Here is a 12,592-nt window from a genome sequence, read left to right as displayed (position 1 = left end):
CCGCATCAGCGTGCATGTGTATTGATTGTGTGGTAAGAACAGAGAACTAACACGTGTTGGAACTGACCCCTCCCATCTGCTACAGTCTCCTCTGACAACTCTGTGCCACTCACGCACCCATGACAGGCTTTGCCAGCCCTTCCAGTGTGCACCCAGCCCCTCTCCCTGCAACCTTCTAAAGAAAACCACATAGTTCCAGTTTCAGCTTAGGACCACTCTGTGACCCAGCTGGGCTTCTGTCTCGGGGCTCCCTCTGAAGCCACACATCTCCCTCTCCACACTACACTCTGGACCTATGACTGATCCAAGATGCCCTGTGTTCTTGTTCCTGTAAGAAGCAGAAGTGGTTCTGTTGGCCCGAGTCACCCCTCTTGTGGCAGGACTACATGTTACAGACTGAGTGTCTTACAGATTCATTTGGAAACCTAGTATTAGAAGACTAAGAGGGCTTCCAGGAGGTGATGAGATCATAAGGATGGAGCCCTCATGAAAGACCCTAGAGAGTCCTCTCCGCTCTACTCTTCCCTCCATGCGAGGATAGTGAGAAGGCACCAGCTAGGTGTAAATCAAGAATGAAGCCCAGAGTTTGCAAAAACACCCTTTAATAACAGTTCCCTCTATCTCAGTGCTACTTTATCAGTTGACCTGTCTTGGGAGTAGCAACAATGGTTATACATTACAGGATATCTAAAAGTAGGGATACCTAGTTGGGTTCGGAAGAACCTGGAGAAGACTGGGGAAAGGCTTCTACCCCCCAAAGTCAGGCGGTACCATAGCTTCTCCAGCATGCACTAAGCTGGATTCATGATTTTGCCCAACAACAGGCTGCTCCAAGTGAAGCTGTCAAACATCATGATGATGAAGGGTTTGTTGAAGGTGAGGGTGAGCGGTTCAGATGTTGTCTGTGGGGGAGCCTCTGTGGTGGTAACAGGCGGTTCATCTTTCTCATCCAGTTGCAGCATGACCTTGTGGACTATCTGTGAGAAACACACCAAAGGCAGGAAATGAGCCTGTCGTGAGGCAGGAACTGTCCATGTCTCATCACATGGACATCTCACCCTCTGTTCCACAGAAGGTGAAGCAGCCAGGATTGCCAAAGCATCACGTGTTTACTCCATGTCTAAGCACCAGCTCCAGACCCTAGACTGCACCTAATTTCCTCCCTGTTGGAAAAGCAGGATGTGCGCACCACACAGAAGTTAGAGGAACTGGGTCTCATGGTCCATCTTGGGCTCTATTTACCAGATCCCAGGTTTCAAGACACCTCACTTTGTCCATTCTGCTATGAAAACAGCAGAGTTGAACTTGTATGAAGTGCTTATGCCTACTCTGCCTAGGAAAGCCCAGGCTGAAGCAGAAATGCAAATCCTTGGCTGTTGGTGTGTTCCTTTTAGTGATGAAAATTAGGTGGGATTCTGAAAACAGCTAACTGGTTGACAGATCCTACCCCGGTAACTAAACAATAGGTTACAGTCAATGTATTCCCAGCACCCCGTGGTGGTAGTGGTGTGTGTGTGTGTGTGTGTGTGTGTGTTTTCATCAGTTCCACTTCTCAGGAAGTCTGTAGGTCTCTGAGTGTCCCTGTGATAGGTTCCTGCAGACAGGCAGAGGCTGAGCTGTGACCTGGACTTCTGCAGTGGGTCTTCAGGACTTGAGACCTTGTGTAGACAGACCCAAGATCAAACGTTCAACTGTTTTTGCTGCTGCTGTTGCTGTTTGGTTTTGCTAACCCTGTGACTGTGTCAAGCTCTTCACCCTTCCTGTGTTAAGGATACCTCTGAGCAGTTGGAATAATTTCTACCTCCGCTATATAAGCCCAAAGCTCCAGTTAGTTCAGTGGTCAATGTGCTTTGTGACCTTAGAACATTCAATCCTTCAGTACTTGTAGTACAGCCATGGTGGGAAAAAATCCATTTATCATTAAAAAAACAGATAAAGGGAGGCTTCTGTGTGGCCCAGCTTCCTTGGTGAGTTTACTTATCCACAGGGCACATTTACTGAACTCACATCTCACTACGTAAGGCTTTTGTGCACTCAAAGCCCTTGTGTTTTGAGGACAGTGTCCACATTTGAGTAATGGAAACATACCCAGATCCAGCACAGGCTTGGGCACATAGTATGTGTTCAATCAAAAAGTTCTGAGTGAATTTACGAATTGAGAACATCAAGCGTGAAACCGACTAGAAGGCTCTGTGTGTTGTTAATGGGACCTTTACTGTGTCCTCTCTTACTCTCTACCAAGGCTGCCTTCATTTCTGCCTTGACAACTTTGTTTTCCAGTGTCCCCTCTCTGTGAGGCTTAGGGGCATGGGTAGCTGCATGGGCTGTGACTCTCCCTTGTCATGAGCTTTCTGTGCACTTGTTTCCTTGCTGAGTTTCTGTTTACTTTGCTGTGGTTGAAAGGCTTGAATCTGGGGTTTTCAGCTAGGCATCCCGGGGAGTATTCACCAATAGGCTGTGTTGCTTACTCTTAAGAGTTGTTGGTGTAAATTTTGGAAGAAAAGCTCCCAAGACACTTACTCACCTTTGATGCTTTCTGTGGAGGATCCTGGGAGATGTCTAAGAAATCTGTTTGGTTGGTGAATAAGCCTGTAATGCCCATGCCCTCCAGCACATCTTCGAGGTTGTAGGTACCAGACATGTAGACTCTGGGGATGTACAGGTTCACCAGCCTGTTCAGTTGAAGCCGAAGAAGTTAGAGGGTCCAAGGCTAGCCCTGGTGGTAGACAGCAGCACATCCTTTCCCAGACAGATGCCCCATTCTTTGTGTGATCTCTTCAGTACTTGTAGCACCAGGCTAACTCACTCACTAGGGATGAAGGGCAGGGAAAAGGGCAGGAACTCTCTCTTCCTCATGTGTAAGCCTTCTCTAGGGCTGTGAATTACCTAAAGTCATTTGTTTTTCTGCATGATTCCTTTGAGCTGATTATATCTGTGATATAGCTGGACCACTGATCTTATGGTCTCAAAAGAAGGTAGAAGAAGAGTAGTGAAGAGAACTGACCAGGAGCCTTAGTCCTGGCCAAGTTATACAAATGATTCTATGCCTCAATAGTCAAGTCCTATCCCTTCTGCTAATATCCTTATCACAGCTGGTTCAGCCTATGTACTGTTAAGGCCTCTGATGGTTGATCTTCATTTTCAAATGACTGGACTTTAAAATCACCTAGGAGATACACTTTCAAACATATCTATGAAAGCATTTTCAGAGAGGCTTAACAAAGGAGGGAGGACCCATCCTAAATGGCCTGAGTTCCGATATTATCAGACCAGGAAAGGGGATATTAAAGGAAGAGGTTGCTGCTTATTTTCATGTCTTGCTGGCAAGTTCATCTGACCTTTAACCTACTCTGTTGCTGCCACTACCTGCTGCTTCTGCCATCATTTACTGCCATCAGAATCCAACTTTCAGACTTCTACTATGGAAAGAAGACCACCTGTTCTCCAGGAATCTTCTAGGTCTTCAGTGTCAGATTTGAACTATTGAGCCATCCAGCCTCATGGATTGAGAAACTTCTGTTTTTTTCTCAGTCAGGTCCATTGTTGGACTATCTATACTATAGTGGTGTATAATCCAATCTACTAAGTCTTCTTTTTATAAATAAATTTTATAAAGAATAAATCATTTTCTGTGACAACCCAACAAGCCTTGAGAATTGACTTGGGGAATTTGGAATGCTGGGAGGTATGGCTAGAGAAGTCCTTGAGTTCTGTAAAAAGGAGCCTAACATGTATAAAATGACTATGATTATGGCATTCACAAGAAACGGGGCTTGGACTTGTGCTACACCCCGAATGACCTCTGTGATAGGTGGATATATAAGTATACCTTTCAGTTACAGAACCTCATAGCCTCTGGGAAACAGTAAGACCTTATGGGGTCTATCTTGGAGAGAAAGAAGTCTTTACCCCTCATTTTCCAGAAATATACACCCAATCTGAACCCACATGGTGCCTGGAGGGCTTACCTTTTGGTCAGCAGCTTGTCCCACCTTTCAACTGTGTCCCTATGAAGTGCAGCGGTGACAGCGTCCATCTGGCCCTCGTCTGGAAGGATGAAGAAGGTAGTCCCATTTTTCAAATACTGCATCTGTACCAACTGGCAGGGGATCTCTGAGTCATGAAGATAACCGATGACACCTGACTGGAACATCATGGGCACCCTGACCGTGCTATTCTCGCTTACATGGAAGTCCTCATCCCTGGTATTCTCTGGGCTTATGGGGAGCTCCCACATGCCTGGAAAGATATGAAGGAGGGAAGAGATGGGGGGCTATCAATCATTAGGTTAGTAGACTGGGAATTAAAAGAAAGCTTGGGCACCCTCTTCTGAAGCAGCAGAACACCCACTGTTCCTGTAGAAACAAGCTAGGTAGCTAGCTGCCTGCAGCATGCCAGGAATACTCCAGTTTGAGCTGCCTGATTTCAGAAAGATGTGATAATCCCCAGGGGCTTACAGCCAGTTCTGCATTCAACAGTGTGATGCAGCGGCAGTATGCTAGGCTAGGATGCCTATCCTGTCCCCTGCCTCTGGTGGTTGCAGATTAGCTCTGCTTGAGATTGGCTTTCAAGCACAGGCAAGAGAAGAGAAAAGGGGCATGGATCTTGGATTTAGGGTAGGCACCACTTGAGCTAGACTTCTACCCGGGACTCTGGGTCTGAGGTGGGCCTCAGTGCTGAGAGTTCTGGTGGTCCTGGCGGGCAGAGGGAGGAGCTAGCTTTGGAGAAATGAACTATCCTGAAAGTCTGGCCAGTTCCTGGAGGAGGTGTTCCAGACAATGGAGTAAGGATACAGGATGCCCTCCACCTCACAGTTTCCCCCTCACCCTTAGCTGGTGGGGTCACCATCCAGGCTGTCTGCTTGCTGTGGTACTGGTCAGTTCAGACAGGAAGAATGTTGCTCCTTAGACTGAGTCAAAGCTTGTCTGCTTGCAATCTCCCACCCCCAACCTCTTCTGCCTTCAGGAGCCAGCCCCGAGCAGTGAGTCCCATTCTGTTCCCCTGACTTCAATGGTGATCGAATAACAAATGCATACAGCCACTGTTTGCCCCTGGAACTTGTTACACTACTATCAAGAGGCTCACACCAGCTTCTGTGGAAGCAAGCATGCTCAAGGACAGGGGAGAAATTTGGTATAGTCAGACCGCGTGCGTGCGTGCGTGCGTGCGTGCGTGCGTGCGTGCGTGCGTGCGTGCGTGCGTGCGTGTGTGTGTGTGTGTGTGTGTGTGTGTGTATGCACATTGTGAATAACATTGTGAGTAGCATGTTCAGCAGCCTTCCTGGCCTCTACTTACTGGATGCCAACAGCTCATCCTATCTCACCCTTAGTTTTGACTTTAACAAATGCTCCCCAAGGTTGCCTAACGTTCCTGGGAAGGTGGGGACATCACCTTCAGCTGAGAATCAGTGTTATAGCAGAAGTTCAGATTTTATTCTCAAGGATGAGATGTCTCCAAACCGACCAATCATAAAAGTGGCATTAAGTTGGTGGAGGGGCACACGTGGCACATTCTGGGCTTTCCTGCAGAGGCCTTGCTTCAGGGGTCTGTCGTAAGTTCTGGAATCTATAATTCTAACAAATCTTTAAGGAAGTGTTCAAGAACACTGGCAGACACGGGCATTTGTTAGCGACAGGACATGGTCAGAACCAACTGTGAACTCGATGACTTTGTGGGCACTAGGGAGATTTGAGGTGGAGCAGGACCTCATGAGCATGGGAAGTAGGGGAGAACAGTACCTTTGAGGACATTGTAGTTGACCAGGGTGAGGGGAGCTGGACTATCCTGGTCTGAGAACACATGTGTAATTTCTCCCTGTGTCTTAGTCTCCACATGCCTGTTGATATGCTCACGGGCATCAGCCCCGTCCTTGAAATCGGTAGTCAAGGCCTCTGATTCATGATAGTGTTCGATGTCTGTTAAGAATGAGTCCCTCATATTCAGGCTCTGGTCAAGGAACATGGTATTGCCCATGCGCATCTCCAAGCTGCTGTCTGCCTTGCTGAGAAGGTGACTGAGCTTCTCGAAGCTCTGATAGATCTCTTCTTTACTGATCTCTGTGAGGTTGAAGCCCACATCCTGGAAAAACTGGTTCTTTTTGGAGCCTACGGCGACAAGGGACATCATGGCCAAGGCCATGGAGACGCTCACAGGGGAAATTAAGATATTCTTGTGAGGATCCAAGGTCGATAGGTGACGATACATATTGAAGGCAAAGTCAACATTAGTAGGAGCTAGGCCTCGGTGAGAATCATGCAAGGATTGGACAGTCTTGAGGCCACTGGTGAGGAGCCAGAGGAAACAGGTGTACAGAGCAAGTGACATCATTGTTCTGGTTGACCAGGCCCTGCCAAATCAAGAGTGCTTGTTAGATGACAGGGAAGTCCCAGAGTCAGGGGCACAGAGTGCTGTGGGGGACAGGTCAAGACCACACTTTGACACCCATTTTCCCGTTCATTTTGTCTGTGAAAGAAATTGACCCAGGCAGTCACACAGAGCCCTGGGCTTCAATGTCCTCCTTTGAATATGTGCCTTTGCTATATAGTGCAATACAGTGCTTTTGAATATAGTGCACTTGCTGAGTGCCCAAGACTTCCTCAAGCACTTTGCCTATATTTTCGTGCAAGTTTCATCAAAACAAAACAAAAACCTCAAGGTAGACTTTCTTAACTCTATGGTAGGCAGTCAGAAACTCAGACAGGCTAAGTACCCATGCAACTCATATATTTAATATTCAAGAAAAAATAAAATGTTGCCAAGCTCTCCTTCAAAACCAACAGCTTGCTAAACCATGCTCAGTTTGCACAGTAGGAAACCCTGCTAAATTGGTTTCCTTTTGATTGCAGATCAGAATGAAAAGGCACAGGGCACCAGTTAGAAGCAGATGGACAGAGAGAGATAAAGATGATGGCCAAAGAGCAGTGTGCAGACAATTGTCAGGCTAGGTGTCATTGGAATTCCACTTTGCAAATTCACCTTTTTATATTCTATGTGATTTGTGAAAGCCTTGATGTGTTGAGGTTCTCTGCTGAACCACCACCTACTGCAAAAAGAAGCCTCTCTGGTGACGTAGGGTTGAGACTCACTAATCCCTTGGTAAAAGTTACTGTGTTTCTTTAGCAGAGTAAGAGCAGTAGGTTTTCCATCTGTGGCTTCTGGAAGAGGGAGAAGCTGTTCATGAATGGCACTCTTGAGAGACTAGCCATTCTTCTGTAGATGGACCTACACCATGCACATAGCCACACTAAATGAACTGAGTATTAAAAAAAAAGGCCAGGCAGTGGTGGTGCACAACTTTAATCCAAGTACTTGGAAGGCAGACGCAGGCAGAGCTGAGTTCTAGGTCAGCCTGGTCTACACAGTGAGTTTCAGGAGAGTCAGGAATGTTACAGAGAAACCCCGTCTCAAACAAAGACCCAAGACAAACAAACAAATGAAAAAACAAAGTAATTAAAAAAAATGAAGTTGGGGAGGGTGTAGTAGGAAGAGGGGACAACTTGAAGGGGAGGGAAGAGGGAGTGGATTTCATTAGAATACACATTCATGGGTAAAGTTCTCAAATTCTCAAACAACACCAAAATTATACATCAATATCTTGGGGACTACCCAAACCAGAGGTATGACATCTGTGACAGAAAGAGGGGTAGGACACAGCTGCAGAAGCTGTTTGCAGAGCCCCCCTACTGCCCCTATGAGGTTGACCCTCACCTCTGTGGGTGACTCACATAGTGAGGATTAGTGAGGCACACAGTTGCCCCCAGAAACAGCAGGAAGAGGAAGGAGGCCCAACCTACTGGACCCTCATGACCCAGCCCTTCAGTCTTACATTAGAGTGCTGTCTGTCTGTCTGTAGCACTGCTGTGTGTCACTCGCTACCTCTGGGCACACACTGAATAGTTACCCTGCTCTAGGCCAGGTCAGAGGTTAGGGCAGGCAGGACTGGGCTGGCTACAGGAGGCAGAGCAGGTCACTACAGTCCCCCATTGTTTGCTGAGCTCTGTCCTGGCCTGAGGCCCAGAGATAAAGATGGCTCCACCCTGCCTCTGTCCATGTGGCCCTGCTCTGTGGGCCCGTTCCTTCTGTTCCCTTGCCTGGCTCATTCTCTGTGGGCTTTTGAGGCTCAGGTGCCTGGTCACTGCCTCTAGGAAGCCTTTCTTCTTCCCTCTTCTCTGCCCCTTTCCATGTTTTCTACACAGGGGCGTCTTGGTTTCTGCACCATTACCTGTCTGTGATCCCATTTGGGGGAAGGACCCCAGTCAACAGTAGGCTGGGCCTCATTCCTCTTCCTGCTGTTTGAGGGGAGAGGCTCACTCTCCCTGCGTCAAACCTGCATGGCGGAGATGAAAACGCCCCCCTGCCTCATGAGACTTGTGAACACCTGGTGTGGCTGCCATCAATGCATGACTTACACAAACTCCATGAGTCATCCTGAAACTCACTGTAGAGATGGGGAAACTGAGCTGGACAGGACATCCATAACAGACAGGGCGTGTGTCTCCAGAGCCACCCTGCCTATCTCTACCGAAAACCGCATGGTCGGCATGGTGGCTCCTTAAGACCAGCCTACGAAAAGGCTGAGGGCCAAGTGTTCCTTTCTAGTAATGTCCTCCTTGCCACTCCTCTCTGAAGTGACTCGGATCAGGTGGCGGTTTGGGTAGGCATCATAGCTGGTGGTATGATGCAGATTGTTAACTCAGGTCCTTCTCTCAGCAGCATCATCTCCACCCCAGGGTACCAAGTGAGGAGCTATGGAAGAGAGATGTGTGGGCACTCCTTAGAGTGCCCCTGCGTGTGCCAGTTGTGCGCCCACACCCCGTAGTGCAGTCTGGCACTCATCCATCTCTGCTCTGAGATTCCCTCCCACTCCTGGCTACTAATGCTGCTCCATCAGGCCAACGGGAGGCAATGAAACACAGCTCTCAGGGGCAGCCTCCTGCAAGGAAGGCTTCCATAAGATATCAAACTCCACTGGTAACCCCCAGACTCTAGGTTCTGGGGAGTCCTCCAGGGGTTTGCCTCATGCCCTCATGTTTGTCTACTAAAAATCTTGAACAAGCAAGTTGCATGCATGGCTGTGTTCTGGGGTGCAGCAGATACAGAGGTGGCGACCCTGGGAAGAGCAGGAGACATGGAGTATTCTCAGGGGTAACTCACATTTGCAGTGGGTTCCCGTTGTTCCTGCTGGCTCTGCTCTGCTGTCTGGGATCCTAGCACATGTACAGTAAGGCTTCCGGAAGACTGTCCACTAAATCTTGTTTGCCAGTGTCTCTGCTAGTTAATGGTTAGAGGAGGGAGGCAGTGGCCTTCACCATTTGGCGACCCCCACCCCCCAAACACCAGCCAATGGGAGGCTTTATAGGTAGTGAAGGTAAACAGAACAGTGCTGCAGATTAACTTTCCACTGCACCTGATCCCTGAGGCTTTATTTTAATATCAAAATGTGGCTGGAGTTTCATCATTGTTTGTGGTTCCCCCGTGCGTGCCAGCTGGCGGGAGACTCGCTGGTGTCATTAATACGCACCATGGCATGGACTCGGTGAAGAGCCAGGTACTTGACACCAGGAGGGGAAGAATCTGCCAAGGGTGGGAGAAACAAACATGCATGAATGAATGTGTGACTCTGTCTTTGGGCTCCCTCAAGCCTTCCGATGTTTCGTCGAACAGATTGCTATCATCGTTACAAGGCTGATTTGAGCTAGTCCCTTTTCTTTTAATTTGATTTTTCTGCAGCTACCCATGATTGAACCCGAGGCCTTCCTTATGCATGCTGGTCAAGGGCTCCACCACTGGGCTGCATCCTCATCGGCGTCCTCATCGGTGTCTCTTCTTTACACAAGGAAACCGAGAGGCGCTGGAGATGAAGTGAGCTGCCCTGGGACCATCTCCATCCCCACATCTAGTGCCCGCCTCCCATGTTAAAGTTTATTCTCCAGACTGTTGCAGGAGGCACACATCAAAGTATCATAAAGCAAAAGGGAACACTGGGTCTCTGTGTTGCTTTTCCTCGTGAATGGGACTTCTGAAGAGCGGAGAGGGCTTTAGACTTTCCAGTCAGTCACTAGATCTTTCTTGTGGCCCTTGTCTCCTTCTGCTTCCGCTTCCGTTCAGTTCCAGTGGGGAGAAGGAGTCTCCTAAAACCCCAGATTGTGTGGATCTCATTGGCTAACAGCGAAGGAAAAAAGATCATTATTTTGCCTCTGTATTTCTTTCAGTCCCTCGGAGGACTGTCTGTCCCTGGACTGACCACAGTGCCCAAGGGGATGAACCTCTGTGAATGCCCATCCTGAGCCCTGAGCCCCAACCCTGGGTTTGATTGGCAGCACCATTAATTCCATGCAAGGATGAAGGAAGCTGGGAAGGGAAGAAGGTCAGAGATCATGTCTGGAAGTTTGGAGTGCTACAGTTTTGTCAATTATTATTCTTTTCAAGTTTTCTACTTTGCAAGCCCATTTTGGACTTTGTAGCCAATGATTTATCTCATCAATATTTGTATATTAAATGTTATTCACAGTTAGCTGGGTATGGTGGTGCACTCCTTTAATCCCAGCACTAGGGAGGCAGAATCAGGTGGACCTCTGTGAGTTACAGGCTAGATTAGTCTACATAGGAAGTTCTAAGACCGCTAGGACTACACAGAGAAATCCTGTCCCAAACAAAACAAAAACCAAACAAGTTGTTCACAAAGCCCTCCATTGGTGTTTAATTATTTAATAACAGTATTCCACATATGCATATATATATATATTCTTCTCCTTGATAGTGTGTGTGTGTGTGTGAGTGTGTGTGTGTGTTGCACATACACAAATCTGGGTATGCATGTGGAGGCCAAATAAAACTTCAAGTAATGTTCCAGAGACTCTATCCATCAGTTTTTGAGGCAGGGTTTCTCATAGGCTTGGAACTCTCCAAGTAGACTAGCTGGCCAGCAAACCCCAGAGATCAGCCTGTTTCAACTTCCCATGGTCCCACCATTGCAAGAAAATGCCATCATGCCTGGATTTTATGTAGGCTCTGGGGATCCAACTCAGGTCCTCAAGCTTGCAAGGCAAGCACTTAACTGACTGAATTATCTCCTATCCCTTTGGTACATTTTATTAGAGAAATCTGTCTAGCTAATCTTTAAAAGACTCAGCTTTTAGATTTAAGAAAGTTATTATTTTCTTAAAGAGGAGTTGGAGGAGGAGAGAGGGGTAGGTGTGATCCAAATGCATTGTATTCATATGTGAAACTTAAAATCCACAATTGACTTACATTTTTAGAAACCAATTTTTAAAAAAAGTTTCTGGGTGTTATTCTGCTGCTTTTCTTTCTATTTTCTTGAGATAAAGCCTCAGCTTCATACATCACAGTGGCCAAATATATGACATAATCATCTCAAAGAAGAAAGAATTAATCTGGGCTCCCGGTTTCAGATAATTCAGTCAACTGTGGAGGGGGAGTCTTGTGGAACACCTCTGTTCACATCACGGTGGACCAGGAGGCAGGACAGGAGGGTGGTACTCTCCTGTGTTTATTCTGTCTGGGTCCCAGCCCAGGTGTTAGTGTCACTCCCATTCAGGGTGGATCCTTCCTTCCACATGAACATGTGTGGGCATTCTCACAGACACACCAGGGCACACCTCTATCTCCTAGTCCAGTTGACAATGAAGGTGAAGCCATAGCATGTCTGTTTCATAACACAAAACATATTAGGCCCATGCTGAAGAGCTGGGATAACCTTCCCAGTTCCAGCACTGCTCAAAAGTCTATGTATAAAGTCTCCACCGAGACTCAGAGGACTCTTAGCTGTGCACTCCAGTAAGCATAGAAGAAGGATAAGTGCTTCTGAAATTCAATAGTGCATGATAGATGTTCCCATCCCAAGGGAAGATGGGTAAGCCACAAACAAGGATGGGACCAAACTGAGAAACAAAACAAAACAAAATGTTGCAAGGCAAACGTCAAATCCTGTGGCATCACATTTGGTCTGTAGGGGCCATGATACCATGATATGACCCCAATCAACCCTACTTCTGCAGCTTTGATGTTTGCAGCCCACATAGCCTGTGTGCTGGGCAGATGTCACTCATTTTCTATGGCTTTTCCGGACAGATATCCACCATCCCTGGCATCTTCAACATCCTGGGGTGTCCACTGTTGCTCAAATGTCACCCTCACAGTTTAAAACATTATGATCCTTCTCAAAGACTCTCTGGGGGAATTTGATCCCACTGCATGTAGCCTAACTCCATGGCCTTCTGTAAAAATGTGTGTGAATGCCTCAGTGAACCTGTAATGCTTGTAGTCTCTATATCTGTGGATGATGTTGAGGACAACCACCTGGAGAGACACATACACCAGGAAGTAAATGGAGAACTCACAAGCTTAGGAGACTCCTGAAAGCGACAAGACTCACAAGGCCCCTCCTCAAGCTTACATAAACAGTAGCAATTACTTGGAAGAAGACACTCTTCCACAGGCTTGGCAGCCTGCAGTCATGCCAGGAGCTCCAGGGATTCTGTTCTCCTGACTCATCACGCATGCTGGGATGGTTTCTTTGTTGACACAGGTGCTTTTGAGGTGTCCCTGCTCCTTTAAGTTGGCCCAGTAAACT

At 47.5% G+C, this 12,592-nt stretch overlaps 1 protein-coding gene across 1 annotated transcript; it reads right to left on the bottom strand.

The window, feature by feature from the left end:
• Window positions 1–588: 588 nt before the first annotated feature.
• On the bottom strand, window positions 589–9,171 carry Serpina6 (serpin family A member 6). The gene is made up of 5 exons (NM_001281953.1): window positions 9,154–9,171; window positions 5,739–6,346; window positions 3,969–4,239; window positions 2,525–2,672; window positions 589–977 (listed from the first exon to the last, which is right to left on the bottom strand). Coding segments are annotated over exons 1-5 (1,215 nt in total). The 5' UTR covers window positions 9,156–9,171; the 3' UTR covers window positions 589–791.
• Between the last annotated feature and the right edge of the window lie 3,421 nt (window positions 9,172–12,592).

This window comes from Mesocricetus auratus, unplaced genomic scaffold (assembly GCF_017639785.1).
Source record: "Mesocricetus auratus isolate SY011 unplaced genomic scaffold, BCM_Maur_2.0 Super-Scaffold_15014, whole genome shotgun sequence".
Taxonomy (NCBI): Eukaryota; Metazoa; Chordata; class Mammalia; order Rodentia; family Cricetidae; genus Mesocricetus; species Mesocricetus auratus.
This window is presented reverse-complemented; position numbering and strand designations above follow the sequence as displayed.

What these genes read in the sequence shown, in the direction of transcription:
- Serpina6 (NM_001281953.1), bottom strand. An exon ending in GACAAGCTGCTGACCAAAAG is followed by an intron (nt 2,673 to 3,968) that starts GTAAGCCCTCCA and finishes TCAACTGAACAG; the next exon opens with GCTGGTGAACCTGTACATCC. An exon ending in CTCCACAGAAAGCATCAAAG is followed by an intron (nt 978 to 2,524) that starts GTGAGTAAGTGT and finishes TGTTTCTCACAG; the next exon opens with ATAGTCCACAAGGTCATGCT.